Here is a 27833-nt window from a genome sequence, read left to right on the forward strand (position 1 = left end):
ATATGTATAACTAAATCACTTTGCTGTACAGTAGAAGTTAACACAACATTGTAAATCAACTATACTTCAATAAAATAAATTATAAAATAAAAAATAAAATAAAGTGACCATCAATGGGTGGATAAAGAAATGGATATATAAATATAGATATATACACATACATATATGTGTATATATATAAGTGTGTGTATGTGTGTGTGTGAATATTATTCAGCCAGGAGAAAGAAAGAAATCCTACCATTTGCCACAATGTGAATGGACCTTGCAGGCATTATGCTGAGAGAAATAAGTCAGAGAAAGACAAATACTGTATGATCTTACCTATATGTTGTATTTCTAAAAGTCGAACTCATAGGAACAGAGTAGAATGGTAGTTACTAGGGTGTGGGGTGGGGGAATTAGAGAGATGTTAGTCAAAGGGTACAAACTTGCAGTTAGAAGATAAATGAGTTCTGGAGATCTAAAGCACAGCATTGTGATTACAGTCAACAAACTGTACTATATACCTTGAAGTTGCTGAGACCACAAAAGGTGGCAATCATATTTCAGTATATGAACGTATCAAATCAACACACTGTATACCTTAAACTTACACAATGTGTATGTCAATTTTTTTTTTAAGTCAGCCTGTGTAAAGGGAATTGGACAAGCAGTGGAGATAAGCTAAGAAGGGTAGTTTGGGACAGCCCTACCTGACACTCACCAAAAGGTTTCTCCTAAGAACACTGAAGAGTTTCTGAGTTCCCAGTTTACCAAAAATATCATTATGAGCATGGTAATACTGAGCACTTTCCATGGGCCTGGCACTGTGTCAAGCACTTTGCATTTGTTATCTCACTTAATTCTCACAACAGCTCTGCAGCAGGTATTCTTATCCTCATTTTACATGGACGCACCGGAGGCACAGAGGTCAGTCACTTGCCGAGGTCACACAGCCAGAACCATGTGCAGGGGTCTGGTCTCCCTGACCCGCCCCCCATGCTCTTCACTGTTGCGCAAGGCTGCCTCTTTGGCTTCCACCTGTTGTCTTAGTTTCCCACACCAGCCAGTTTCTTCTGCTTCTAGGATATGAAGGACCGTCTGCTTTCTTTAGAATTTCACCCTCATTCCCCAACAGAGGCCATCCAAGGCAACACAGGGTTGGTACCCGGCTGGCAAGAGGATGGACCAAAAAATATCCTCAAAATTTAGGAAAGACGCTGGATGAGAACAGCGTCTTACAATCTACCTATACACATGCCCCCAAATTGCCCTTGCATTAAAGCCAGATCTGTCATTCTCAACACTCACCAGCAATGAGCCACGCAGCTGTGGAGGCCTAACAGACAGGCAGGAAAACAGACAGGCAAAGAAAGAGAAGAATGTAGTCAAGCCCCGAGGAAAAAATGTTAACATCCGGAACAAACTCACCCACACAGGCTGGGGAACCGTTACACTGAGCTCTCCATAACATCCCCCGGGGAACCGTCCCGCCCAGCCCTCCTTACACACACGCACACACACACACTCGCCGGGGCTTGGTTCACTATTTGCTCACCCGCACAGCAGTCAGATTGTCCTGTGTCTGTAGGAAGTGCCTTCTGCCGTACCTACCACCCAGTCAGGATATCACAGAGATGCCTTAAATCTCTGTGATGTCACAGTCTAATCTGGGTAATGCACAGTTGCAGCAGATGGGATCTAATGTTCCCAGGACTAATGCTGGTCATACAACCAGTGCTCTGAACACTAAAGGAACATTGAACTGGCCAAGGCCTGGCTGGTTTCATATCTTGCAGCAGTTCTAAATGGACAGATCTCATGGATGAGTTCCAGTAAATCACCCAAGATTGCAGCATTCATCTCATCCTCTGCCACACTCTATACTTCAAGAGCTTGGCTCCACATGGGTTCCCTGAGAAAGGAAATGGGCCCAGAGATTCATATGCTTCTGTTGCTGCAAGAACATATCAAATCCCATCAGTTGCTGCCTTCCCAGAGTGAGGTGGGCGATAGGAGAAAAGCAAAGCTTTAAAACAGAGACTGACTTTACACCTTTCTCTTTTTCGCTTCTAAAAGCCATTTTTCTATCACTGTGCACAACAGACAGGAATATGATAGACCTTACAGTTAAACAGCAAAGAAATACAGTAATACTGAAGTCCACACACTGAAAGCGGGGGTCAGGGTGGGGGTAGTTTTTCTGCAAATCCGTGTTGGAGGCATGAGACTTCCTAAGTGAGGAAGGTTACTCAGAGTGGAGGAGAGGGTGGGAAATGACGGAAAGACAGTGAACAGGTCGACCAAAAACCTGAAACCCATTGTTAATTTCCCTGAAACTCACTGCTGAGATCACAACCACTTACAGTGGGTCAGAGCGTAAATGAGCTCAGAGTGTAAGTGTTTATCGGAATGAGAGTTTTCTGCCAATCACTGATCCCATACGGAACTAGGCTGCTCTAATAGAGCTGTTACAAAATAAATGAATCAGAGCAGTCACTCAGAGGTTAAAGTTAAAGCCATGACTCTGAGAGTGAGTGTACTTGCTGTGGGTCCTCAAGGCAGTTTCCTAATCCTCAGGCATTAGAAAGAAGCCACTGTGGAAATCAGAATCTCCTCCTTTGTAAATTCAATCCACGGCAAAGGGATTTCAGCTGTGATTGCTGAGTTCGAAAAAATCAACAGTACTTAAAAATGCACGAATTGCTCGTCACTGCAACTGATACGTTCCTAAGCTGTTCCATTTTGAATCAATTAGCAGTAAGATGCCATCCATCCCATTGTGAATGGAGAAGGGAATGGGTAAAACAGAGCACTTAAAGTTTCCCCTTTATTTCACTGCATGAGGGGATTTAGGATGAGGAGGCTTTAGATCAAAATCAATATTTCAGACACTTAAGATTTCTGTGCATTAAACTCAAAGAAAAGCAAGTCACGTTGGGAAGGCTGCACTCGCCCCGTTCCAAAAACCATGGCGTGGAAACTCAACCCTGTAATCACTGTCACAGCGGCTTCTACCAGCAGGTATGAAGAAGGCACCTTAGGACTAGAGAGAGGGACTAACAACCATAGAAAAGGAAGATAGATACCCAGAAACTTTAAATGAGCTCTCTCTCATTTATGATTTAAGAATTGGTTTGGGGGGGACAGCATGGACAGCAAGCATAAATTTCCATCTGTGAAAGTTCAAAGTTCTCTCCATAGCACTGAAGAGTCATCCGCAGGGGGGAGCAATACAGTCTAGTGGTTAAGACATTGACTCTGGAGCCACATGGAGCTGGGTTTAAATTCTGGCCACACCAGCTAAGTGAACTGGAGTTGTGTGCCTGTGGGCAAGTTATGTGAGTCTCAATATCCTGATGTGTAAATGGGGAAACAATTACCTCCCTTGAAGGACTATTGGGTGCATACAGTGGAAGCATGTGAGTAGGACCATCAGCACAGAGCCTGGTACCCTCTAGCCATGTAAGCTCTTATGGTTAGCGTTGTGGGGATACTGAGATAATATGATGCTCATAAGATTGGAAGTATGGAGACATTTGGTAAAATGTGGAGCAAGGAGTCTATTTTGAAGACTGAGACCTGCCTTCCAGCCAGGGCAAAGCAGCTCCCTCCTCTGAATGGCCAGGCAGGACCTGAGTGCTGCTGGTGAAGGGCCCTGGGCTCCTTGAAGGAGGGAGGCCTTGGGAGAGATCCTTGCTCTGTTCCTCTTCCCCGGAAATGCGCCTTCTTCCTCTGTGGCGGAGAATCAATATAAACAAAGTCTGGGGTGTAACTATTTAAAAAAAAAAAAAAAAAAAAGTAAATGATCAAATCCAGCCTTCTGTTTTCTGGAAGGAAGAAAACGGTGCAAAACTGTGCCGCCAGATGTGAGTTCTAACAGAATGGTTGGAGCTTCTGCCGTTTCCCTGGAAAAAGACTTCCCAGTGTCCTCTTCCCGAACAGTCAGCTTAGTTATAGGTTTTCCTTTCATTTAGTCCCTTCCCCTCCACCCCTGCTTCTTTTAACTCAACCAAGGTCACCTAAAACTCCTTCACTGCAGCCTCAGCTAATCAGTGCAACTGGCTCATTTTGCCCAGAATCCTGGGGGTCCATCAGAATACAGTCTTTACAAACAAAGCTGTATGAACATGAATGTTCTTTATTTCCTGTACGATAAAACCTGAATTTGGGGGGATTTCTAGGCTCCAAAAACTAACCAAAGAGAAACATGCTCATGTTATTCCACTTTCCCGCATCCAGAAAGGCCCCTCTGTCTGCTGCCAGAGCTGAGTTCCTGAAGAGCTGGTAAAGCTGAGGCTCCCCAGCCCCACCCTCAGCCCACCCCCTCTTCCTACCGTAAGCCAGGGGGCTGATCCCCACCCTTGGAAGCCCTCTGTCCCTCCCTTCAGTGCTCACTCAGGTGCTAGCTTTTTGCCTCAGTGGAACCCTAAATAGCAACAGCTCTGAAAGTTTAATTTGATTTGATTAAGCCATGCCTGCTTAAAATCCTGTACTCTGTTTCCCCCCACACGCTATACACCAAGTACGGATCCCACTCCAAGTCCCAAACATCCCAGTTAAAGCAAAAGACAGGGGGAGAGGGGTGGTGGCTACAACAGATTATGATCTGCAACAATTTCTTATTTAAACTTACTTACTAAGGTAAGTAATCACTGTCAATTCAATTGATAGGAATAACAGGCACCGTGCTAAATCCTTTGTTCCTTCAATGTGCACTATCTCATTTAACCCTCACAAACACCTGTTGATGAGTACATTTATTATTACCAATGCAGAAACTGGGGTTGACAGAGATTAAGTAACTTGCCCAAGGTCATACAACTAGAAAGTGTTGGAAGTAGGGCTCAGACACAAGCTGTTTAACCCCAGAAACCTGAGTTTTTAACCATTCTACGATCCATTCATTGTAACAAATAGTAATGATAATAGAAGTAATTATCTCATTAGAGTGTTCTGGAAAATCATACATATATATATAATTGTTATATATTATTATTTGGAATATATATATAATTGTTACATATTATATTTGGAATATATGTATATATATATAAAACAGCACAGTGGCTGGCACATAGTGTTCAATAAATTTGTTGTTATTGTTCTTGTTGTGTTATCATTATCAGTATACTTTTATCATTTACTAAGTATTTGCTCTGTGCCAGCCACTTGTGCCAGGCTCCGGAGATACAAAAGCAATGAAGACAACATCCCTGCCCCACAGCAGTTTACAGGGCAGTAGTGAGAGAGGATAACCAGTAAATCTACAAGCTCCATGATGACAGAGGTCTGCACAGGGGCTGGGGCTGCAGAGAATGGGACATCAACTGAGGGTGAGGAACTGTCACTGGGGTTTGTAGCCCAGCTGTACCAGTCTGTAAGGAAATAAGGTCCCACAAGACAGAAACATGAGAAACCCTCTTAGGTGTGTCCTGGGCCCAGTTTTTTGTCTGACCCTGCCCTCAAGTTCAGCAGCTATGAATAGAGAGGTCTTGAACGCTAAGCTGTCTTCTGATCTATCTTGTTGACAAGCGTTTTGCCTGTTACTAAGTCATCCTTTTAGCATTCTCACAACTCTGCCAGATCGAGATCTCGGCTTAGCAGACTGGACATGGAAAATAGTTACCAGTGCTTTCCATTAGGCTCAAACAGAAATAAGGGGCAACTGATTTTGGGGGGATGGAGGCAGGTGGGAAGGGTGGTCCTCCAGTTCAGTTTACCAGTGATGAAGTTGTTTTTCTCATTCTTCATTTTTCAAATCCATAGAGTTTTTCCAGCTATTTCTGAGAATGGCACAAAAAAATGTTCAAAGCTTAAATAACTTATATTTCCTTTAAATTCACTAATGCCATAGAACTCTTTTAGTAGGAGGGTCCTGGGCATTCACACAAACAATAGATTACATCAAACACAAAAGACTAGAAATCACTGATCCAGGACTTCTGAACATGTGATATTAATCTAAAAACTTTTCAAGAGCTTTATGGAAGCTCTTAATTCTAGCTGTAAAAATCTTTTTTTTTTTTGGCCTTGTGTTGCTATTACTGTTACTTTCTACAACTGCAATAAAACTTCCCTCATTCAAACAAAGTAAGGGATGAGTCAAGTGATAGCCAAAGTGCATCAGGAGAAAAAAAAAATTTTTTTTTACAATAACAAGACCACAGAATCCTGTGGCTAATGGGGCTTCAGGTGTTATTTAAGCCTCTCTTGCATCTCACAAACCAGGAACTAAGGCCTCATCAATTACTATAAAACAACTTTAAAACATTTTTTCAACATTTATATGTCCTCCTTTAAAACAAATATCCCCGGTTCCAACATTAATGACAAAACTAGCACTAGAATCTAGGTCTAATTTAAACTAGCATAGCCCTCTTCCTACTTTAATACATGGATATAATCTAGAATACGAGGGCCTGTGTTGAAAGCTTTGTAGTATAGTAAAGACTCATAGATATCCACGTAAGCAATTAAGACTTCTGAAATGTTTGACAATTCAGTATTCCTCTGCAAGCTTGCATGTACAATTAATTTTCTAAGCCCTTTTTTTCCTACATAGCACATAGGTATATAGATATATATACACACAGCCCCTCCCCAGCTTTGCTGCAAACAAATAAATAAGTCAAAGTACTAGACTTCTGAACTAAGGAAGATTTGTCATATCCAGGGAAAGCATTGCTGCGTTCACAATCATTTATGGCCCAAATGCTTGCCTCTCCCCACTGTGAAAAGCAAGTATTTATTTTTCAGAAGCCAAAACATAAGGCCTGAACCACCCAAGTCACCTAACCCCTAGGTTAAAATTCTGGGCCCTTGGGGTCTGGTGTGATTGATGCTTTGGAGCCAGGATGCCTCGAGGCGGGACTTCCCTCTCAGCTAACGCTGAGCTCTTGAAGGGAAGCCGTCTGGCTGGCTTCTTACAGAATATAGTCATTTCTCAATCTGCTTGGTAAAGATGGGTGGTTTCTTTGTGGTTTTTTTTTTTTTTAAGAAAAGAATTACTTCATTGTTTTAAATCTCCAAGAACAATGCAAAGAACAATTGCCTGCTGTCCCTTTGTCTCGGTGGGCAATGCTGGGTTTCTGGGAGGGGGACATCTCTGCGGTTATGAGTCCTACACACTCGGGGATCATGTGTGTCTCGAATCGACAAAATGACCATCCTTTTTAATGGACTGGCTGTGATATTGACTGACCCTAGAATTACCCATTTGGAAATGGTTAGAGATTAAAAATCCTACAAGCCGAGGGATTCTTGGTTTCTAATTGTTGATGTTTGAAGTGAGTTAGATTCCTCAAAAATTTGTTCAGTCTGATGAAAGCAAAAGCTCAAACTCCCCTCAGGGCGCGAGGTGTAAGATCCTTGGGTGCTGTCTGATTTGAGGTTGGTTTGGGGGTTTTTTCCCCTGATTTTTTTGGGGGGAGGGGGGGACGGCAATCTTTCACCAGAGCCTTCCTGATTACCCCCATAGTCCCCGCATTTCTCCAGGATGTAAGCAGAGCTGAGAAAAGCACCCGCCATCCCTCAGGATGCCGGCACTGGTTTCAAAGGCCCCGCGGCAACCCCGGGCCCAAGCGGCCCTGCGGATCGGCCAGGCAGAGCCCCGAGCGCCAGAGCAGGAACGCGGGCCGCGCTCCCCGAGGCCCGGCCGCCGCTCCCCCCGGCGAGGCGGCCGAGACCCGAGCGAGGGACGGAGAGCGGGCAGCCGCAGCCGGCCCAATTCGCCGACTCGTAAAGGTCACCCGAGCGGCCCTGGTTTTCCAGAGATGGTTTCTCGAAAAGAGATGCAATCCCAATGCCTTCCTCGGTGAAACGTCACCTGAAATTTTTTTAAGGGTGTGATAAAATGAGCTACCAACGTGTGTGTAGGAGGTTGGAGGAGGGGACCAGGTCGGGGTGAGGGGAAGTGAGGAGGGAGGGGAAATACAGGGGGGCGAACTGCACTCCGAGCCCTTGTCTGGAGCTTTGACATCACGTTCTGGGCTGTGGGACAGTCAAGGAAAGGCAGGGGGTGTTCGGGGTCAGAATTTCGGTTCACCCGGTGGAGAACTAGGCGTTAAAACTCTAAGGATCCGTCTAGGTGTGTAATGACCTCCAGTGATCCTTGTAAAGGGAACCCTACTGTTACCGGTAGCATTTTGGTTTTTAAACGAGGGCTATATTAGGAGATTAGTTCTGCAATCCACAATTAGAGGTTGGTGTTTTGTTTGCTGTAATCCTCTAAAGTGTGTGGCAATTTGGAAACAGCTAATTTGAACCTCAGCAACTATATTGTAGAAAATATAAGAGGACAAATAGGGACAAGATGTTGAATATATTTCCTATATTCTTAAATTATTTCCCCCAAATCACACTGTTTCTCTCACTATTTCTATTAACCATTATTATTACCCAGATTCCTCTTAGTGGTTCCGTTAGCTCTCTGCATGGAAGAACATGAAATTACTCTTCAGAATACAAGGCAGCTTCTGTCCACCCAAAATGAAGATGGTATTATTCACAAAATTAAAAGCCAAATTTAGAAAAATTTCCACTCTCCTCGCTCTTTTAAATTGCATCTGCACAGTCTCATTTTCTGCTGTTTTCTCTTAGGCTTTAGTCAAAATCATCAGTTAATTTGAGACTTAAATAAAAACACCAATAACCAGAAGTTTCAGGTCTGGGGATACTCTTGAATTGTCAAAGGATACCTAGAGATGACAAAATTTCTCGCCCCCCCAGATTTTAGGTGTTCCCAATTTGTTAAACTGGCTCCACACACACACACACACACACACACACACACACACACACACACAGCAGTTTATTTTCTCTGCAACTTTATCTATGTCCCATTAAGAACTTAAAGTTCACACATAAATTTGTGTATAAAACACATACACTTGCGTAAATACTTAAAAAATATCCTGTATATACTTATGTATAAAGGGCAGAAGTAGACACTGGCTGATAAAAAAAAAAGTACGGAATAAAAAGTAGTGATTTCAAGGCCTATTTTCACCTCTGGTATCAAAAGCTCATCATCAGTTTATAGTCAGCAAAAAACGTCCTGCCCTGCCTCAAAGTGAAGCCATGAATGGCAGGGAATAAATGTTGATTTGTCGTCACCAGTTGCTTTAATTCCCTACCTCTTCCCATTTCACCTCTAGTCCTCCCTACTGAGTCTCATTTTCCACCCTGACACTTAGAGTGAGGGCCTCACTTAAATTAACTAATAATTATCCTTGCCCGAAGAAGTGTAAACAGACCCTAATTTCAAAATTTGCTAATTGCTGTTCCTAGTACAGACCCCTGAGTATCTCAGTCATGCACATATAAAATTCAAAGCTCACTAGAAACCAGAAAAGGCAAAGCAAAAATAAACCATAGGGACGAGAGAAAGAAGGGGGAAAGATTCCATGTTCCACCAGCTCCCTACTTTCCGCTGTGGAAAAATATCCCAAAAGGTTAAATCTAGAAAACCACTTAAATATTCTCCCCATGCTTAACTACTTTATCTTTTGGGAGTAAGAAAGCAATAACCAGCTACACCCCCAGAATAATCATTGGACAGATTTCTGCATTTCCAAAAAGGAAAGTGAAATGCCAATCTGCTCTTTATCTCTGTGGAATTTGCACAGTTCAGCCTGGCTTTTTTTTTTTTAATTTATTTAATCTACAGACTCCTAGAGAAGAAACTCCCAGATTTAAGAAGTAATCCTTTTTCTCCCAGGTGTGAGAAATAAACTTCTACTACAGTCCATAATAAGAATCTCAAAAAAAGTGCTCTCATCTTATTAATATTATAATTTTGGCAATAGAGAAAAGGATTGTCACAGACCTGGACTATTTCACTCCTTAATACTAGCAATGCCCTTGGAGAGGCTTAGACGAACAAAATAGTTCAGTCTTCTGAGACGAAATGTATTTGCCCCTCCCTCTTTGTGGCCCAATATGAGGGATTAATTAATTATGAGGGACTTGCTTCCATTAAACTCTCATCCACACAAGGAAATTATACAAATAAACGGCGGAACACAAACCACCAATACCCAATCATTTTAGTTTTGGCTCCCAGGTTAGGCATTTTATACCATTCTTCACTTACTCCTCACGTGCTGCGTATATTAACTAAGTATGTTAAACAAATTTTCTTTAATAATTAAAATATGTTCATGATACCATTTGAAGTAATGGGGTGGAGGGGCACAGGAAAACGGCAGCGGGTATGCGTCAATATAATTTCAATCCGAACCCCACCGTAAGAAATTTAATTCCCCCTTCCCCCTGCATAAATGTCACCTCGTGAACTTTTCTTTCTGGAAGTTTTATCTATAAAATCAGGAAACCTAAAGTGGCTAGCTCTGAATCCAAATAAAGTGTTCAGTAAGAAAGAGCGTTAGGTGGGGCGTAGAAGAAGCGAATTCAGAATCGCTGCGCACCGAGGCTGGAAGCTGATCTGTCCAGGAAAGCCTTCGCCGCCTTTTAGGCTTATGCTCTTCGGAACGGTCTCCGAGGGGTAGAGGTGGCTGTGAAGCCAGCTGGGCAAAGGGGCTGCCCTGCACCGAGTAGCGAAGAAACGAGAGCAACCCGTCCCACCAGCGCGCGCGCCTTCTACACGCTTCACGTGGGCTTCTGATCCCCCCCCCGGGGAGGTGGAGGGGGGTATGGGGGCGACCTGCGGAGGTGCAAACCACAGCCCACTCCGTTTCTTCCAACACAGTCCAAACTCTGGGCACCAGGGTTTTCCGCATTCCCTGTCCTCCCCACTGCCCTCGAGCAGTCTGCTCCATCTATGGGACAGAATGGGTTGGAATTGTCTCCTTTTTCCCAGTGCCTTCTATCGTGCCACCACTCCAGGACCGGAGCTTTACGCAGACCGTCTCCATAACCCTCCCCACCGCGCGGGGGACATTGTGTCGCGCTCTCCCAGCCCCATACATCCAGAAGGCACTAATTTAGCCACTGTCGGAGCAGAGCGCGAAAAAGGCATTTGGCAGTCATGCCCCAGCAAATCACTATCCTTAACCGGCCTACAACGAATTCAGAACCTGCCTACCCCTACACTCCCTTTCAGAATCGTGACACAAGGTCACTGACCAAAGAGGCAGCCACCGCGGAAGGCCGTTTTGACCTGGCAGCCGGGAGGTTTGGGCACGTTCATCAGGTCCTACACTTGGCTTGTTCGCAGGGCGCAGACCGGCACTTCGAGGCCTGCACTGGTGCCGGGACGCACGCACCGCCGAGGAACCGGAGTTCTACCCAAGAAAGACCCTTGCCCGGAGTCTTGCCCAGAGCGCCGCATACCCATACACTGTGGTCCAAGCCCCAGCCTGCGCCCCGGCTGGTGCTTGCCTCGCACAAGTACGTTCTCCCCACTGGCTTCAAACTCATCGCCTTTTCTCCATTACTTAAACATCAGTGAAGAGTCACTTCTTCCGTTTTGACCCTAATGTTCCCGTATTGGGGAGTTGGGAGTGGGTAGAGGGGTGATGTCAGGATTAAAATCTTGGAGTTCTACTCTGAGCAAACAAGCCGTAAACCGACAGATTAATTCCTGCGACCAGTTGGTCTCGCTAACTCAGTGCCTGGGGCACTGCGAGGAATTTTCTTGTCTCATTTCACTAGGGGTTGCGCAGCCGGGTGCCTGGGAGAAGGCGAGCGCCTGACGTGTGTGCACGTGTGCGCGGAGTGCGGATCTCCCTCGCGTTATTGTGTGTGCCTGCTTCGTGTGCCCACCCGCGTGCGTCGCCACCTCCTTAGGCCGCCGAGCGCCTTGGCTGCGAAGCTCAGGCCCGCGGGCTCCGGAGGGGGAAATCCCATCGCAGAAGGTTTAAATCATTTTTCTCCGCAGGGGATCGGGCCTCGGCTGCACTCGGCTGTGGGTTTGGGCGGGAAAGACCCAAACCCGAGCTGGGGAAGCCGGGTGGAGCCGGGGCTGCGGTCCGAGCGCAGATGGCGCCTCCGCGTGCTTGAAATATACTTCCAAGGCCGCAGCCGGAGCAGCTGTTCCCGGCGATCCTGGCTCGAAAGTTTCCTCCGTTGCTGCTGTGTGAGAGGCGGGGGCAAGCCGACCCGAAAGCCAGGCTTTTCAGAGACCGGTTTTGAGACCCTCCCCAGCCCGCAGAGGCTGAGTGCTGGCGGCTTCTCCAAAAGACTGGAGCGCTGGCCCGGGTGTAAAAATGAAGGTACCTCACAGGCCTGTCTCCAAGGCCCTGAGGGCCTCAGGGTTTTTTGGGACCACGAGGCTCCGTGGAAATCTTTGAAATACACACTGTGTGTGCTCTGATGTGTGAGGGCCTACAGTGAGCAGGCCCGGCTGGTCCCCCCCGCCCCACGCTTATGCTGGTTGGTGCCCCAGGCTGCGGGCGCTCGGCGCCAGCTAAAGCCAGCTCTGTCCGGACGTCGAAAGAAAAACGGGCTGTGAAAAAGCAAAAAGCCACGTCTTTGAGAAAAAAAACTTAAGCATTAAAATCGGACCCTTCGGTTGTCTGAGGATCCCGAAATTTTGAGGGAGGGCTGAAAACGCTGATACCAGTCAGGGAGGGTATGGTGAGAATGATAAATACGGCTGCTCTAAGGCGGGTGGCCTGTGTATGTGTGCATGTTTGTTTAATCCTTCCCCAGCCCCTTAGCAATATTCTTTTTGTCGCTGTGGGTTTTTTTCTGTTCCTGACTTCTTTTCGGCCTAGGGCCGGCAAGCCACGCAGTGGGTCCAGCCCCCTCTTCTCCTAATAGGGAGAAGAAAGTTTAACGATAATTGCGAGGCCCAGCCGGCTAGAGACTCGGCCCTGGGCATAATGGAGTCGCCCGCGTCCCCTTTCCCGCCTCCACCACCATACACACACCATTAAATGTGGCTCTGCCTTTGTATTTGTTAGGGCGCTGTATTCAAGACAAAAAGAAAGGCCTATAGGGAACTCCAAGCCCTGGCGGGCCTTCTACTACCCCGCTCAAAGCCCAAAGCTCTGTCTGCTCCACTCTCCTGACTGCCAAGTCTCCACATCAGAATACGCTTTTTCGGAAAGATATTTTTTTCATCCTACATCCTGTTCGTCCTGTTCAAAAGAAAGTCTTGGCCACTACGGGAACTCCAACTTGGAGATCCCCTCGGCCCACGATGGGACCGGCCCAGCTGCACGCAGCCCGGCTCCACAGAGGGCCCGCGAGTGCTTTTGACTTCCGGCTTCTTCCTCCTACCAGACCTTTGCCCCACAAACATATTTCGTTTTCTCTAACCCAAACGCCCATCTTTTTCCTTAAAAAAATAAAAGTGACAAAGGTAATGAGAACTGGTCAACTGACCTCTCTATTATGTAAAGTGTTATGTTAGGTCCTCACCCCCTACCCCCATCCCGCGGGAGCCAGGAAACAGCATTCTGGACACCAGGCTCTCGTGTTCACATCCCTGGACTGGTCTCTCCTTGTCCCAGATCCACATTTTTTTCTCCCCATTATTTTCTGACAAGGACGGCGGAAAGAAAACTGCCAGTTGAGTCTCATTATGATCCCACATGTTGGTCCTTTTGAATACAAGACCTTACACGGGCTCCCTACGACCTGTACCCCCCTCCCAGAGAAAAGTACCCGTGGACAGGTCAGGGTATCTGCCATATTCAGTTAGATAACTTCTGCCTTTTCCACCATCGGGAAAATAAAATAAACTACATCCCCAATCGTGAGTTGTCATAAGGCCTGAGAAAACTTCCACTAAACTGTGTGAAGGCCCAAACGAGATTCTGACAACAAATAAGTACGGTGAGGAAATAGGGTCTGGCCAGAGATGGGAAACACACATTAGCCATGCGTTCCTTTCTGGATTGCCCACACAAGGGTCCGCGTGGACAGGCACCCGCATCCAAATACAAGGAAAGGCTTGAGCAGACGAAATAAATCTCCTTTTAATTTTCTTTTCATCGACTAATAAAAATAATTCCCCAGCACGAAACCCAAATACCGTAACCGGCCGCAAGAACACGGAGAATTCATAAAACTCTGTCTCTGCAGGTCACCCGCTAATCGCGTTATTATTAGCCTCAGGAGCATGGAAATTGAACTGTCACTGCCGAAAGAGAAAATGTAAGCGACAGCTGTCTCTCCTTGGGTCGGCCAGCTTTCCAGCCCCCAAGTTCCTGGGCCCCAAGCTGGGTCCCCAAGCTCCTGGGCCTGCGGCCAGCCCCATCCCTTTGCGGGCAGCCCTCCCCTCCCGACTTGCCGGCGCTCTGACCCAAATCTACTCCCCAGCCCTAGCTGGTCAGCAGGAGCACCTCCAGAAAAGTTTTAGAAATCCTGGCTGGAAAGTTTCTGAAGCGCTAAACCAAGCCGCTGCGAGCGTTGAGTGTGTGCGTGCTCGCGCTCGCGCGCGCGCGGGCAAAATTCTTCCGACAACAGCTGTTCCCCCTGTGTTTTGCACAGTTGAAATCTTGGCACTTAACACAAAACGTTGTTTTCCCCCCTTCCTAGGGTTCTTTTAAAGTACTGATGTAGACATCCGCCCGCTGTTTTACGTGTTGTGTGTATATAACGTGCATAGAAGGCGCACAGATCCGAGACACGTTGCTGCACTGATCCCCACAAATACGCAGAGATGTGGGCCCTGAAGAGTGGCCCAGGGCGCAGGGTAAGCGGACTAAAATCCATTCCTCTTTCCACAAATGCCAACGAAGTAGAAATATAATTATGCTCCCTTGTCACGGGCATTAGGAGAAACACAACTTGAGTCCCAGAAAAGTTGGTGGGGAAAGGGAAAGGACCGAGGATGAAGGCTAAATGGGACAAACTGGGCAATTCCCACAGGGGGGTCGGACCGAGAACTCCGTGCCAGTCCTCGGACCTCTCAAAAGCGAGTCCCAGCTCCTCTCCGCTCCCGCCGTTGCCTTGCATCGGCGCCCCTCTTAACCCCAGGGGCCTGCAGCCCCAGCAGCTGCGGGCACCGTGAACACTGCACTCTGCTCCCAGAAAGAGAAGGGGATGCGAGCAAGAAGGCCCCCTGGCTTGAGGTTGGCGACGAAACTGCAAGGCTCAGGCCAGTTCCCCCAAATTGGTTTCGGCGAATTTGGGGAAGGCTCAAGGCATTTGCGCAAAGAAAAAGAAACCCGGGTTGGAGCAAGACGTCGTCACCGCCAGGGCCTTCCTCCTCGCCACTCTCCCCTCCCGCTGGCCGCCCGGCGTCCCCTCTCCGCCCGCCTCCCGTGTTCTGGCCCTACGCACTCACCCGGGTGAGGCTCCAGGCCGTGCGCGGCCGCGTCCTCCGTGTCTCCGAGTGGGCCCGCGGGGCTCAGTGCCTCCATGGACAGGTCCAGCCCCTTCTCCTCCCAGTCTCGCAGCTTCCGCTTTTTATTTGAGCCGATCAAGGCTTCAACGGAGAAGGCATGTGCTCGCGAGCTCAGGGCGACTGCAGATCTTCTCCTTTCACTCATCTTAGCCGTCCGCACCCCGGCCCCCGCTCACCCCCGCTACAGAGGGAGCAACCCGAGCCCTCACGCTCCGAGCGCCCGCCGGGCCGGGCCCGGGAGAGGCGGCGGCTAGGCGGCCGAGACTGAGGCGGCGGCTTTGCGGGTCCTCGGCACCCTCCCCCTGCGCCCTCCGCCGCCGGCTCGGACCGACGTCCCTGGCTGCCCCAGCCCCTAGGAACGAGCACCCCGAGCGCTACCCGCTCGCTGCATGAGCGCCCGAGCCCTGCTTCCCACCCACCCGGGCAGGCGCTCACAGGCTGTGCAGACTGGACTTCATCTTTTTTTTATTCTCTCTCCCTCCTCCCTCTCCCTTTCTCTCCTCCCTCTCCCTCTTCCTCCCGTGGTCTCTTCCCGTCCTTCCTCTGATCCAAACTTCTGGGAAACTTTTTTTTCTAAATTCCTCCCTTCTCGAGGAGCTGGGGGCAGGCGGTGCGCTCCTGTCCGAGGGGCGAGGGAGAGGGAGGGGGAAGGAAGAGAAAGACTGAGGGGAAAAAAAAGCCCCCGACCAATGGCGAAGAGGGAACAGGAGAAACCCTGAGAGCGCCGGCCAATGAGAGGAGGGGAGAGACTGAGGCTCGGGCCAAGGCTCCGCTCGGATTGTCCTCGGGATGCTCCTGGGCCGACTTTAACTCCTGGCTTCCCAGTCCCCCACGGTTCCTCGTGGGGCGGGGGGCGGAGGGAGGGGAGCTGAAAGTCGAGGTCTGATCTGTGCCGTTACAAACTCCTGCAAGTCCCACATCCATACCTTTTCCTCCCAAATCTGCTAGGTCTCACAGACGCTGCAAGCGCAGAGTCATTTAAATTACGGATCTGGAATTGGGAGGCTCTGACAAAAGGTCAACCTGTCCAAATACGCCAGAAAAAGATTCTGACAATCTCGCGCTTGCCCCCCAGATGCTTTTAGATCTGCTAGTTCCGCCGAGATTTCGCCACACAGGTTCTTATTTTCCTGTTGAACGATTTCTAAGCGACTCTGGTTAAGGCAAAACGAAAGAAACAACAACAAAGCCTCGTTACTATCCGAGGTCTTGTAATTGAAAATATAAAAATCGCTTCCTCCTTCCAGCTCTACCTGGTAGAGAAGGATACTAGGCGCCCTCAAAGCGAGAGGGCTGCGGTGGGACACCCGGCTTACCGCGCGCTCCTCAGGCGGATCCCAACTGGGCCCGCACGCAGCAAATGCTCTCCTGCTGTTCGGCGTGGATGCTAAGCCGGGCTTCGCCTGCTTGGGGCGCTTGCTCTGGAGAACCCGCCGAGAGGGGCTGGGAGAGGGCAGCCAGGAACTTTGATAGTGGAGAAGGAGCTTTTTCAAAATTCCCTTTAAATCTGATCACCTCGGGAGCCCGGCTCTCCCCGCCCCACTGATCCCCCCTCCACCCTTAAAAAAAAAATCTTTCAGGACAGTGTGGTCGTCAGGGGTTTCTAAGGAACTTAAACCCAACACTTCTGGCCATTCTGATTCCCCACACCCGCTACTGGTTTCGGGCCGCTGGAGACCCCGGGCGCAGCCCAGCACAGAGCAAGTTCAGAGGGGCCAAGAAGTTGATCCTGCCAAGCTGGAAAAAGGTCTCGGATTTCGCGGACGACGGCCGAGCCACAGCCCTATCGCCCCAACGCCCTGGTCCAGACGCTTCTATCCCAGCGCGAAGAGGCAGGAAAGAGCCAGCTCCCAGATGCCAACGACAGACCGACAGGCCCCTGCAGACAAGTCTTGCCGACACCCAGGCTCTGAGTAGGGTCTAAACCCGAAAGCCTAGGGCAGAGGAGCACACGGTGTGTCACAGACCCCTCAAGAACGAACACCCATTGGTCCTTCCACCTTGGGGTGAGAAGGGAGGGTCTGCTGGACCTCTGAAAGGCCACATTCCCCTCCTGACCACCGGGAAATCTATTATAGTTCTTGCTATTACGGTTGGATTTGCTCTGGTGCTGGAGACAACCGCAGTGTCCTGAACGTACCTTGGGCCTCTTTGGAGGAGAGCAAAAAAGGCCAGTTTTAGAGCCCCCTCAAATGGGCCTCCAGCCTGGAGGAGAGGAAGCTATCCGCGCAGCAAATGCAGAAAGAATAATGAAAAGCCACCGGATGAGTATGTTTCAGCTAGGCTTGGCCTCCTGGGCATTCCAGGAGCCTGAGTCTCAGGCTTGGGGGGTTCCCCAGCGGCACTCCAAGGACCCTGGGATCGGGCACTGAGCCCTTCAGCCTCTCCCACCGTGCTGCCGGGCAAAAGCCTGGGTGGCAAGGTGCAGGGTCTCCCACCTCAGTCACCACTCAGGGTTGCTTTCAGGCGACCTTGCTGAAAATGATGGCACATTCACCACTACCAGGCTTCAGCAAAGGAGCTGGAGACAAGGCAGGTCAGGAACGCGCAGTTACCTTCCTCCCTGGCTCAGACCTCTCTTTCGGCTCCCAATTCTGATGTTATCACCCCTGGCTGGAGACTGCCAGGACCAGGCCCGATGGGGTAACAATGGGGCAGGCCTCTATTCTTTCCCAGCATTTCCCTCCTCCCCCAGCACCTGTATGTCCCATCTCCCTCTGGTAGCCTCTTGCCTTCCTTTCTCTCACAGACCTTGTTGGGTTTGAGAAGTAGATGCACCATAGGCCACACACCCTCCCTGAGGTCATGAAAGTTTCTCAGAAAGAAGACATTTTGGTTACCCACCACCTAGATGCAGGTCCTGAAGGCCTGCCCGATGTACGTGTCCGTACCCATGTGTCCGCGAGTCATACATAGGAAAATGAGCAGTGCCTTCAACATCCTGCATCTGCACCCCACCCCAAAACATATGCTCTGCACAGAGTTCTCAGAGGAGCTCCTACACCCTTCCTTCAGGTTGCACATAGGTTGCCGCCACCCCCATCCCACATACACATACATCCTAGAATTGTGGGTTAGGCCATTAAAACAATCAGATGATAACGAAGCCAGACTGGTTTAGAATAGTCATAAAAATAGGAGCTTTCCTCTAGGTAAATGGAAGGGCAGGGAAATTTTCTTTCTGTGATTATAGGGATCAGTTTAAGTTTTTCGGTGTGTGACCTTGTGCTGAGAGGGAAGAAGGTCTGGAGAAAGATTCATCAGGATGGTTTAAGGTCCGTGACTTAGGTACATAATTTTATGCAACTGGAGAGAAGAAGAAAAAGAGGGTTGGGGGATTAAATGTGATTATCTGGGAGTACGATATGCATTTTCCTTCTCCTCATTGCATCAAGGGGCTTTCAGCATTTCCTCTCATTACCACAGTTTCTCTCTCCTTTAACCTTCAGGAATGAGAGTGGAGTCTCCAACGTCTGAGGCCAATTCCTGAGACAATCCCCAGGTCTCCCCGCCATAGGCTCCACCCTTGGGTCCTGGGTGGAATCTACAGGTGGTGAGTCCAGTTCAGGTCTACTTCAGGCTTGAAGATGACTGACAAGGACCAAGCTGAAAACCCTACTCTACACCCTGCAGGGCCCCCAAAAGGATGAAAAGGTTGTTAAGCACCTGAGATGTCAGAGGGGTGGGGGAGGGGGAAGGGGAACTCACTAACCCCCTCAGTAAGGGTAGTGGATGTCCAGGCCTAGCCTTGACCAGAGGAAAGCCAAGAAGAGAAGGGCAGCATAGTGACTGCTCACCTAAAACTGACTGTGTCCAGATAATTCGATTTTCCAAAGGCACATCAGAGTTCTGCAGAATAGGGACAAGAATCCTAGAAATGGAGCCCTGCATCCTCCACATACCTGTCCTTTCCTTTTGTTTCTCCACACTCAATACCCCTAAATACCACCACTGCTAATGCCTCAATACCAAGGTGATCCACCAGATGCTGTGACTTTGCAGTTTTGAGTAAGTAACTGAAAACAAAATTTAAAAAGCAGGTGGCCAGCAGGACATGTTAGGCTGCCCTTACACGCCTAGGAGGACACCCAATAGAGGTGGGAAAATTACGATGAATTCGGCCTCTCTAGGCGGGTATGACACATTATAAGGCGGCGGTGGGGTGCGAGGAAATCATCAGGACTCCAAGGCAGGTGGAGCCTAGCGACCAGGTCCCATTCAGCTCTAAACTATGGGAGCTTAGGCAAATCGATGAATGGCCCCAAGCCTCAGATTCCCTGTCCGCAGAGTGAAGGGGTCCTAAATACTTTACAACTAAGCAAAGCAGGCAAGATAATCGGTGGGAGACTGGACAGACCTGAGGTTTTGTTATTGCCGTGATAGAATCTTCCGGGAATGAGGCCAATGGACCCACTTTTCACTTCTTTTCCTAAATTGGCGCCCAGTTACGGGGTGGCACAACTGGCCTGGTCGCGTGAGCGTGGGCTGGGAATTGGTTTCTGGAAAGGCCTGCCCAGTGGCGGTCCCGCGAACCCGCGCGGGCCCATTCTTGTGGGCCGCATCTCCGGTCGTTCGGCTCCGTCCAAGTTGCCGGGAGCTGTGGGTCCGTCGTGCGTCTTTGACTGCTTAACCGACCCCTCTCACTTTAAAAAAATAAAAGTCCGTGGGGGCGAAAGGGTCTTTAATGATTTTTTTGTTTGCGCGAAATAAAATCTTTTGTTTTTATTTTCAACCAGCAGCGTGCCCACCTCTCGGTCCTTCCAGATGTTTGCAATAAAATCGCAGGTTTTGCCTTTGGGACTGGAAATAAAATTTAACGGCCTTCACCCTGTAATTATTCTCTTAGCTCGACCTTCATAAATTTATCTGCTTTATATCGGCCTTGAGGTAGGGGGTGAGCGTAAGGGGAGAAAACCCCGATTTTATATTGGCGACTATAAAAAAGCGCCACCCGGTTTCCTCGCCTTCGGCGGCCGTGGTGTAGCCGGGAGAGCCTGGCCCGGCGGGCGGCAACATTGCGCTATTGTTCGCCGCCTTCGGTCCGCGCCGGAGCCGGGCCCCTCCACAAAGGGGTCCTTGTGCGGCGGGGCCGAGCAGCCGCGCCCAGGAGGCGAGGAAATCTTGTTCCCCCAGGCCCGGCTCCTCTCGCCCCAGGACGTCCCGTGCGAGCCGCAGCCGGCGCTCGGCCTTCAGTGTGCGCCTGCCGCGCCGAGCGCCGGTTTCGGCCCTGACAGACTTCGCAAGAAGCGAAACCCCGAGCCTGCGCTGAGCCCGCTGAGCGCGAGGGAGGAGCCAGCCTCGGCACCGAGGCCCTACTGAAGGCGGGCCTGGGGCTCCAGGGAAGGGGGCTTCCTGGAAGGCTGTCCAGGCTCTATCCTTCACCTTGCTTGGTTTGGCCTGGAAGGTAACGTTCCGCAGCCTCAGGACCTCAGGGTTGCTTGGCCACCCTAGGTAACCCAAACCAAAGCGGATTTTGAGGCCGCCAGCGAAATTTCTTGCACCCCGAAATAAATGCGGGCCCATCAGTAACTGCTTCATACTTTTATAGGAAACTAGTAAATACAAGGTTCGTGCATTATGTTGCGTGACAACACAAAGCCATGGTTACAGCTGTCTGGCAGCACACACATGCCCATACACACAGTGTACAGCTACACGTGTGTAGCCACATGCCTTTCTAGAATCAAACATGCATGTAGGAACAACACGTGCGTGCTTGGGTACGCAGGTCACACACAGGCATACGGGGAAACATCTTACCCACACACTCAACTGACCCCAAAGGCTGCAAAAATCTACAAGCCTTTGGCCCTTGGGCAGTTCTCCCCACAGCAGTTCCCCACTCCACAGCTCCCTGGGGCTCTACCTTGCCTCCTGAAGTTTAATTCAGGTGGCTGTTCCCCGACCCCCTCTTTTTCATCTGCCCAGAGATACCTTCGTGGTCAAGGTCTCTCAGGCAAGGAAAGAAGTTGGAAACATGAGGAGTACCCAGTGTCAACCCCTGAGAGGGCCACGGAATGCCTGGGTGAGACCAGGGCACTCTCCAAAGCCGAGGAGCCCCAGCAGGTACTGAGAGACTGGGCAGGAAGAAGCAGTGGGGCCAAGCAGGAGCAATAGGGTTTTGTCTTGTTTGGTTTTAATTGTGCGCAGTCCCTTACACCTTTCAGCCAGCCGGCGCCCAGCCAGCCTCCCCAAACCCAGGGAGCCAGATGCTTCCTAGGCAGAGCATTCTTCAGGGTTCTTTCCAACCTGCCGACTCTCAAGTCTTCCAGGTCTGACCCCTGACTGTGACTCCATCTCCCCCTTCCTGCTGAGTTTGCTGGTGCTTGGCTAAGCAAGGTTAAGAGTCCTCTTTGGTCTTTCCACTGAGAGGAAGGAGTATCTAAAGCTTGTGGGGGCGAAGAGGGGAGAAGTGCCAGGCCCTACAGTCTATCACTGCCGGCAGGGACGTGGAATCTAGAGAGGTTACCTGGGATTCCTGGGTGGGGGGGGGGAGCTGAGGTTGTCAATAGTGGGGCTGGGGAGAGGGGCGCCTAGAACACCGAAATGGGGCCTCCCATGAGGACCAGCAGCAAAAAGCAAACGATTTGAGGCATTAGGAGCTTGATGTGATGGCTTTTTTTGCCAGAATTGTTTGGATTTCACGTTTTACTAATAAAAGTCGGCCACCCAGGAGCAAAATGTCCTCGACAGAACTACGTGAGCCAGCTGGGGACCCCTGAGCCATTACCCATAAAGGCGGAAACGTAGATTTTTCAGCCTCCTTACAGATCAATTTCTCCCTCTCCACAAGGGGAGAACGAATTGTCCATCATACAAGGAAGAGTGGAAAACAGTTATCTGACTGCGAAGCTACGAGGAGTGGCTGGGGAATTCGATTCTCGGGTGTATGGAGGTTGGGGTAGCTGGGGTGGCCAGAGGGGTGCTTGCCTCTGTCCTCAGAGTGCAGAAGGAGGAGCTGGTGAAAGGCATTAGCTAGATCACGAGAGGTTTTTCCTTAGTTTTGGCCCATAATTCATAGGCCACCTCAATGACACTTCTTGGACAAAACCAAACCACAGGGGGTAGAAGAGAATCTGGAACTCCTAGGTTATATGCATTGAGTCTCTGGTGACCCCAAAGGGGAGATTACCAATGAGGAAAACCTTATTGTTTGGACAAATGAGCCTTCAAAATTGTTTTTTATATATATTTTAAACCCATTTGATATGCATGTATTATATGCCATATTATACATAGGGTATATATTATATGCATCATATTATATATAATACACCATATAATATAAAACCATATAATATATACATATACTATAAAACGAATTATGTATATTGTTTTATAACTAAACAAACTATATGCTTTTTAAAATAACTCAAAAGGTCTTTTGGAACAAAGACACACGTTGGGTGTCTGTAAAGAGCCAGACATGGCCAGAGTTCCAGGGCCTGCCGCTGGGGAAGAGGTGAGGGGGACGGGGGCAGTCCCACTGCTGGCTGCATTCAAACAACTGCAGGAGGCATTGCATTCTGGCCCACAGCCGCCTACTCCAGAGAGCCAGGGGTGAGGAAAGTTGTCTATCCCTACTTAGGAAAAATATTCACTTAACCTTACATGCCTTCCAAGGACCTCACAGGACAGTCAACAAATTCAGGTAAATGAAAGCATTCTCAGGACAGAACAATCCATGAATCCACATTCTCCTAATTCCCAATGGTGTCTGCAGCAGCAGAGATGCAGGAGGTTTGAGGTTTCCAAGGGGCAAAGGCCAGAGGCACTAGGGTGGGCTGGAACTGCACCACTGACACCTGCTCCCAGTATTGTCTCCTTGTCTGCCTTCACTGGAAAAGAGAACTTTTGACCCAGCTCAATAATACAGCAGAAAGCAATACCATCCATTGGCCCCTGCTCCCTGGAAAAGCAGAGAGAAAAAATGGGAAGTGTTGCAGCCTTCCTCTCTTGCCACCATGTCTCATTCTGTATCTCCTCTCTTTCTGGTCTGTACCGCTTATGAAGAGTTAATATTTATGGACCATTTCACTCTGTGCCAGGCCCTGTGTTAAGTATTTTACATGCACTAACTCATTCTACCCATTTCAAGCTCTATGAACCAAGAATAGAGTTATCAGTCCCATTTTACAGATCAGAAAACTGAGGTATGGAGGGGTTATGTAACTTGGCAGGGGTTTCACAGCTTTTAGTGCAGGTAATCTCACTCTAGAGCTAGAATTCTTAATCCCTATACCCCCAAGCCTTTCTAGGTGCAAACACACATAAATACAACTTGTTCACCTAGGTTCCCTCTTCCTGCGACTCGGAGGTGGGGGTGGGTTCAAGAAAGGGATTTTGATGGAATTGTCTTCTACTGGTAAAAAAAAAAAATGTATATACTCTCATTTAAAATACAATTAGGAGGCCTTCCTGGCTAGAGAGCAGCATCCTTTCCAGCAAGGAGATAAAAGGGCAGGAGGCGTGCCTGGTGCTGAGCAGAACCGGAAAGCTGTCGCCCCAGCAGGGCTCAGTCAACTAAGGTCAAGCTGCCAAGCTCAGGTTAGGCTCCGGTGGCTCCACGGTACCAGCCTCAAGCCGGCCTTTGCCCGGGGCAGACTTGCCAGCCCCAGGCCAGCTCTCCCGGCGCCTCCCAAATTGGTCTGGGCTGCTTTACTAAAGTGTTGGTTTTCCTGGCTCCAACCCGTTTTTGGTTCAAACCCCCAGCCACCTACTCCTTAATGGCTTCCTGCCTGCGCTGCCCCCCTCCTCCCGCCCGCCCAAGTAGTCTCTCACTGCCGATCCTCCACCCACTTCTGGGCTGGTAACTGAGCCATTAGGATGCAACCTTGGAGCCCCCAACTCAGTTCCAAGCGTCTGTCTTTGTCCAGTGGAACCTGGTCCACGCCGTCCATCGTGGACGGTAGTCAGTGCCATGCAGATGGGCTCTGCCCTGAGACTGGGAACTTCTTGAGCACAACGTGTGTTAATCCAGCGTGAGAGCCATCTCCAGAACTCCATGGTCACTAGAGAAATTCTGCTCCCTATGGTGGCGCCTCAGATGTCTCCAAACTGAATTTCCCTCCATCCAGCCGTCTGTCATACACACATTCACAGGGCTCAACTCGGAGGTGATCGAGGTCCTCCGTATATTGTCGTTACTTCTAAGGCTCAGATCCAGATGAAATGCAGATAAGGAACAGGTCTTGTGGCTTGGGCACTGATTGGTATCAGTCATTTATTCCTCAGAATAACTGAGGACTCAGAAATCAGATTTGTCAGGGAAGCGTGGACAGAGAGGTAAAACTCCTAGGCTCTTGGGGCCAGAACTCCAGAGTTCCCAAGAAAAACCTCAGTTTGGGAGAGAAAGCTTTTGGCTTAATTTGGCGAGAGAGGGGAGTAAAGCAGAGGTCTCCGGTGCCCAAGGAGGGCCACCTGTGCTGGGCAGGAGACAACAACTCCCCATCAGAGTCCTGACATCAGAAGTGGTGCCCCGGAAGTCCCTTGTGACCTTTGAGCTCCCAGGCAGCTCAAACTGAGTTGGGTCATATTTTTCAGCACCTGTGGCTTCAGCCACCTCCCCTCACCCAGGCTGCAGGCTTAGGTCCTCCCTCCCACTCCCAGCATAAGGCTGGCCTGGGGAACTGGGGCTGCAGGTGCTAAGGGAGCTGTGGGGGAAGACAGTCCCTAGGAAGGCCCAGCTGGCATTTCCTGCGGGACCCAGAGAGAGGGAAGTGGGTGAAACGCAAGAAGACCTTCCCTCCTCCTTCTCCCCTTTTCCCGATTTCAGTTTCTCGGTGGAATGTTGGCGGCCTCTCTTCTTCGGCTATTTTTTTTCTCTCCCCCTGATGGCAAATCCAGTCTCGCTGGCGAACTTGCTCTGAGCAAACACTGCTTTAAAACTCCTGTGCAGGCAATGGAGTGTTGTGCCGGTTTCCTTGGTGTGCGTATGACACAAGGCTTGAGCTCTCCCTGTTCCTTAACCTCCCTCCTGCCCTCACCAGTAATCTTTACCCATGTCCCACCCACCAGGGAGTTTCCCTCGATGCAACAGAAGCATTTTTCCACCCAACAAGCTGGCCTGGCCACTCTCCTACCTGCCTGGGAAAACTCCTAGCCCTCTTTCCATCTATTTTCCCTGAACTTTTACATGATAACTGGAAGCTGAGCTCCCATGTATCTTGTGGGGGAAGATTGTGGGGAGAAAGGTGGGTGAGTGGGAGTGTTGCTCAAGCAAATGAGAGGAAAGGTGTGTACAAAGGAGGACACAGCAGGCCCCTCTCCTGAGCCCTCCAGATGGTTAGCTTCTGTCGTGCTCCCAGTTTCTCATGCCACCCCGCTGCAGGCTCTATCTGGGTGTAGCAGTCCGGGTGGGCAGGCTGGACATTGGCCTCCTTAGAGCCTGAAAAGCATGGACTGGGGCTTTTAAGACTGAGAGGCTGGATAAAGTAAAAGCCAGAGAAACATGAGAGGGAAAGGAAGGATAGAAGGAAAAGATAAAACTTAAAGAAGATAAAGAGAGAGGAAAGGGAAAATAACAAAAGGAAAGAAAAGGAAAAAGAAAGCAAAGGGAAAGAAAAAATGGCAAGAAAGAGACTAGGACTGCTTCAGCTTCTGAAAACCTAGCTCCAATAGTGGTCTGGGCATAAAATCAGGGTCCTGCACCCTGACCCATCTTCACAAGGTAGGATTTGGGGTGAGTCAGGGCAGAGATAGGGAAAGGGCCTGGAAAATCTGTCTTTCCAGCAAGCACACCATGCACTGCAGAGCCCTGGTGGCCTAGGTTTGGAAGCCCTCAGGTAAGGGTTCTTAAACCAGACTCCTGCAGAGAACCTGGTGGCCTAGCAGGACCAGCTTGCAGATTGGAGGGCACGGTGACCCCCCCCCCCCAAAAAAAAAAACCACACACACACCTCTTCCTCAAGTACCAGATAGAGAGTCTCCTGGGACCAGAGAGAGGGAAGAGAAGAGATTTCAGGTAGAGTACAGAGAGCGCAGTTGTGGGGAGAAAGGGCTGAGGACCGCATGCAATCAGAGACCCCAAGCAGACACTGGAGCTTTGGGAGTTTGGCCAGATCTGCCCAGTCAGAGGAGGGAGGGCTCTCCAGCTGCGTGTGAGGATGGGGGGAGTTGGTGGGAAGCCCGCCGCGGCGTTTGGTTGGAGCTTTCAGTAGTTGAATATTCTCCCGAATCTTAATCCAGTTTGAAGTTATTAGGCAAAATGCCGGGAAAGGTTGCGTTGTTTTATTTCAGTAAATCCCCATGGCGAGAAAGACCTATGGGAACGGATTGGTATCGGCCCTCCACCCACTGAGTCTGCAGCTGTCCCCACTCCCTCCTTTCCTGGCAGGGAAGAGGGTGGAGGGCCAGCGGGGCACCCGAGTTTCTCCCCTGGAAGGCAGGAGGTACTTTTTTCTCTCTGAGCTCCTCCTCCCCTCCCTCCCAATTCAAGTCACCTAAGTGGAGCCTCCGTTTTAGCTTTTCCGACAGCACCTCCCCCCACCCCCCACACACGCAGCTCCTCTCTCAGCTTCTCTAGGTCGAAGACAAATAAAGCCCAGCTGCCCGCCTGGGGTGAGTCACAGGGACCGGTCCACCGAGGAGGGGAAGAAGAAACTCTCGCGGAGAGGAATGCGCTGCAAAGCCGAGCGAACAGATGTGTGCCTGGCGCCTCGGGCCCAGCCCTGGCCCGGCCCAGAAAGACTCTCCTCAGCCCTGCGCCCGCGGAATTACATTATTTTCTCCCGGGTCCAATCATCTTTTTACAGAAAAAAAATTTAAAGAAATATAAATTGCTGCTTTGCAAGATCAAAGCACCGCTTTCTGGTGCATCTGGCCGAGCGGGGAGTTGGGGGGAGGGAGAGTGGCGCAGTCACAGATACCCAACTTCAAAGTGTTCTCAACAGTGAATTTTGACCAGTGTACTTGAAATTCTCTGCCCCTTCAACTTTGAGGGGTGCCCAGCAGGGTATCGGGTAAGCTGGTCCTGGGCGCGCGGGAGAAAACTCTCCTCGACCAGCTCCACGCCCGCGCTAGAATCAGAGCCCTAAGGCGCCTGCCAAGACACTGACTCCGAACAGCACGTGGGGGTGTGATGAGTGGGAGGGCGAGGGTAGCTAATCACCGACAGGGCGTCGGGTCATCAAATATCCCAGTAAACCGCGGAGACACCACCAAATCGCCTTGTCCCTATCCAAGTAGCGACCGAAGGCTCCTTGTCAGCCTCCTCTGCGCTCCGGCTGCAGGTCGCTTCTGTTCTGCCGGAAGGACTGGAGTGAACTAGGATAGGATTCGGATTATTCGGGGTACCCGGGTCAATCCCAGGCTCTCCGGGCAGAGAGTAGCGAGGATCTTGACTGGATTTGTTTCTTTGTGACAGGCCAACTGGGAGACTACGCAGGCCTGGTCGATTCGACTGGAGCTCCCTCGGGCCCTCAAGCGCTTTCCTTAAGCGAAGCGCGGGGCTGGCGCCCGCTACGCGAACAACTCAGAAGTGTGGCCCGGGTGCCCGCGCCGCAAGGCGCGCGGGGTGCACCGCGGGTTCTCAGGGCTTGGGAGTTTGGGCGGCCGAAGAAGCTGAATCCAGGTTGGGCTGAATCCCGGGGAG

The 27833-nt window shown here is 49.9% G+C and overlaps 1 protein-coding gene across 1 annotated transcript in view; it reads right to left on the reverse strand.

The window, feature by feature from the left end:
* TBX15 (T-box transcription factor 15) overlaps window positions 1-15875 on the reverse strand; it is a 102511-nt gene extending 86636 nt beyond the window's left edge. The window contains exon 1 of the mRNA XM_059054496.2: window positions 15182-15875. Within this exon, the coding sequence (XP_058910479.1) occupies window positions 15182-15386 (205 nt within the window). The 5' untranslated portion in view covers window positions 15387-15875. The remainder of the gene's footprint in view (window positions 1-15181) is intronic.
* Between the last annotated feature and the right edge of the window lie 11958 nt (window positions 15876-27833).

This window comes from Kogia breviceps, chromosome 1, assembly GCF_026419965.1.
Source record: "Kogia breviceps isolate mKogBre1 chromosome 1, mKogBre1 haplotype 1, whole genome shotgun sequence".
Taxonomy (NCBI): Eukaryota; Metazoa; Chordata; class Mammalia; order Artiodactyla; family Physeteridae; genus Kogia; species Kogia breviceps.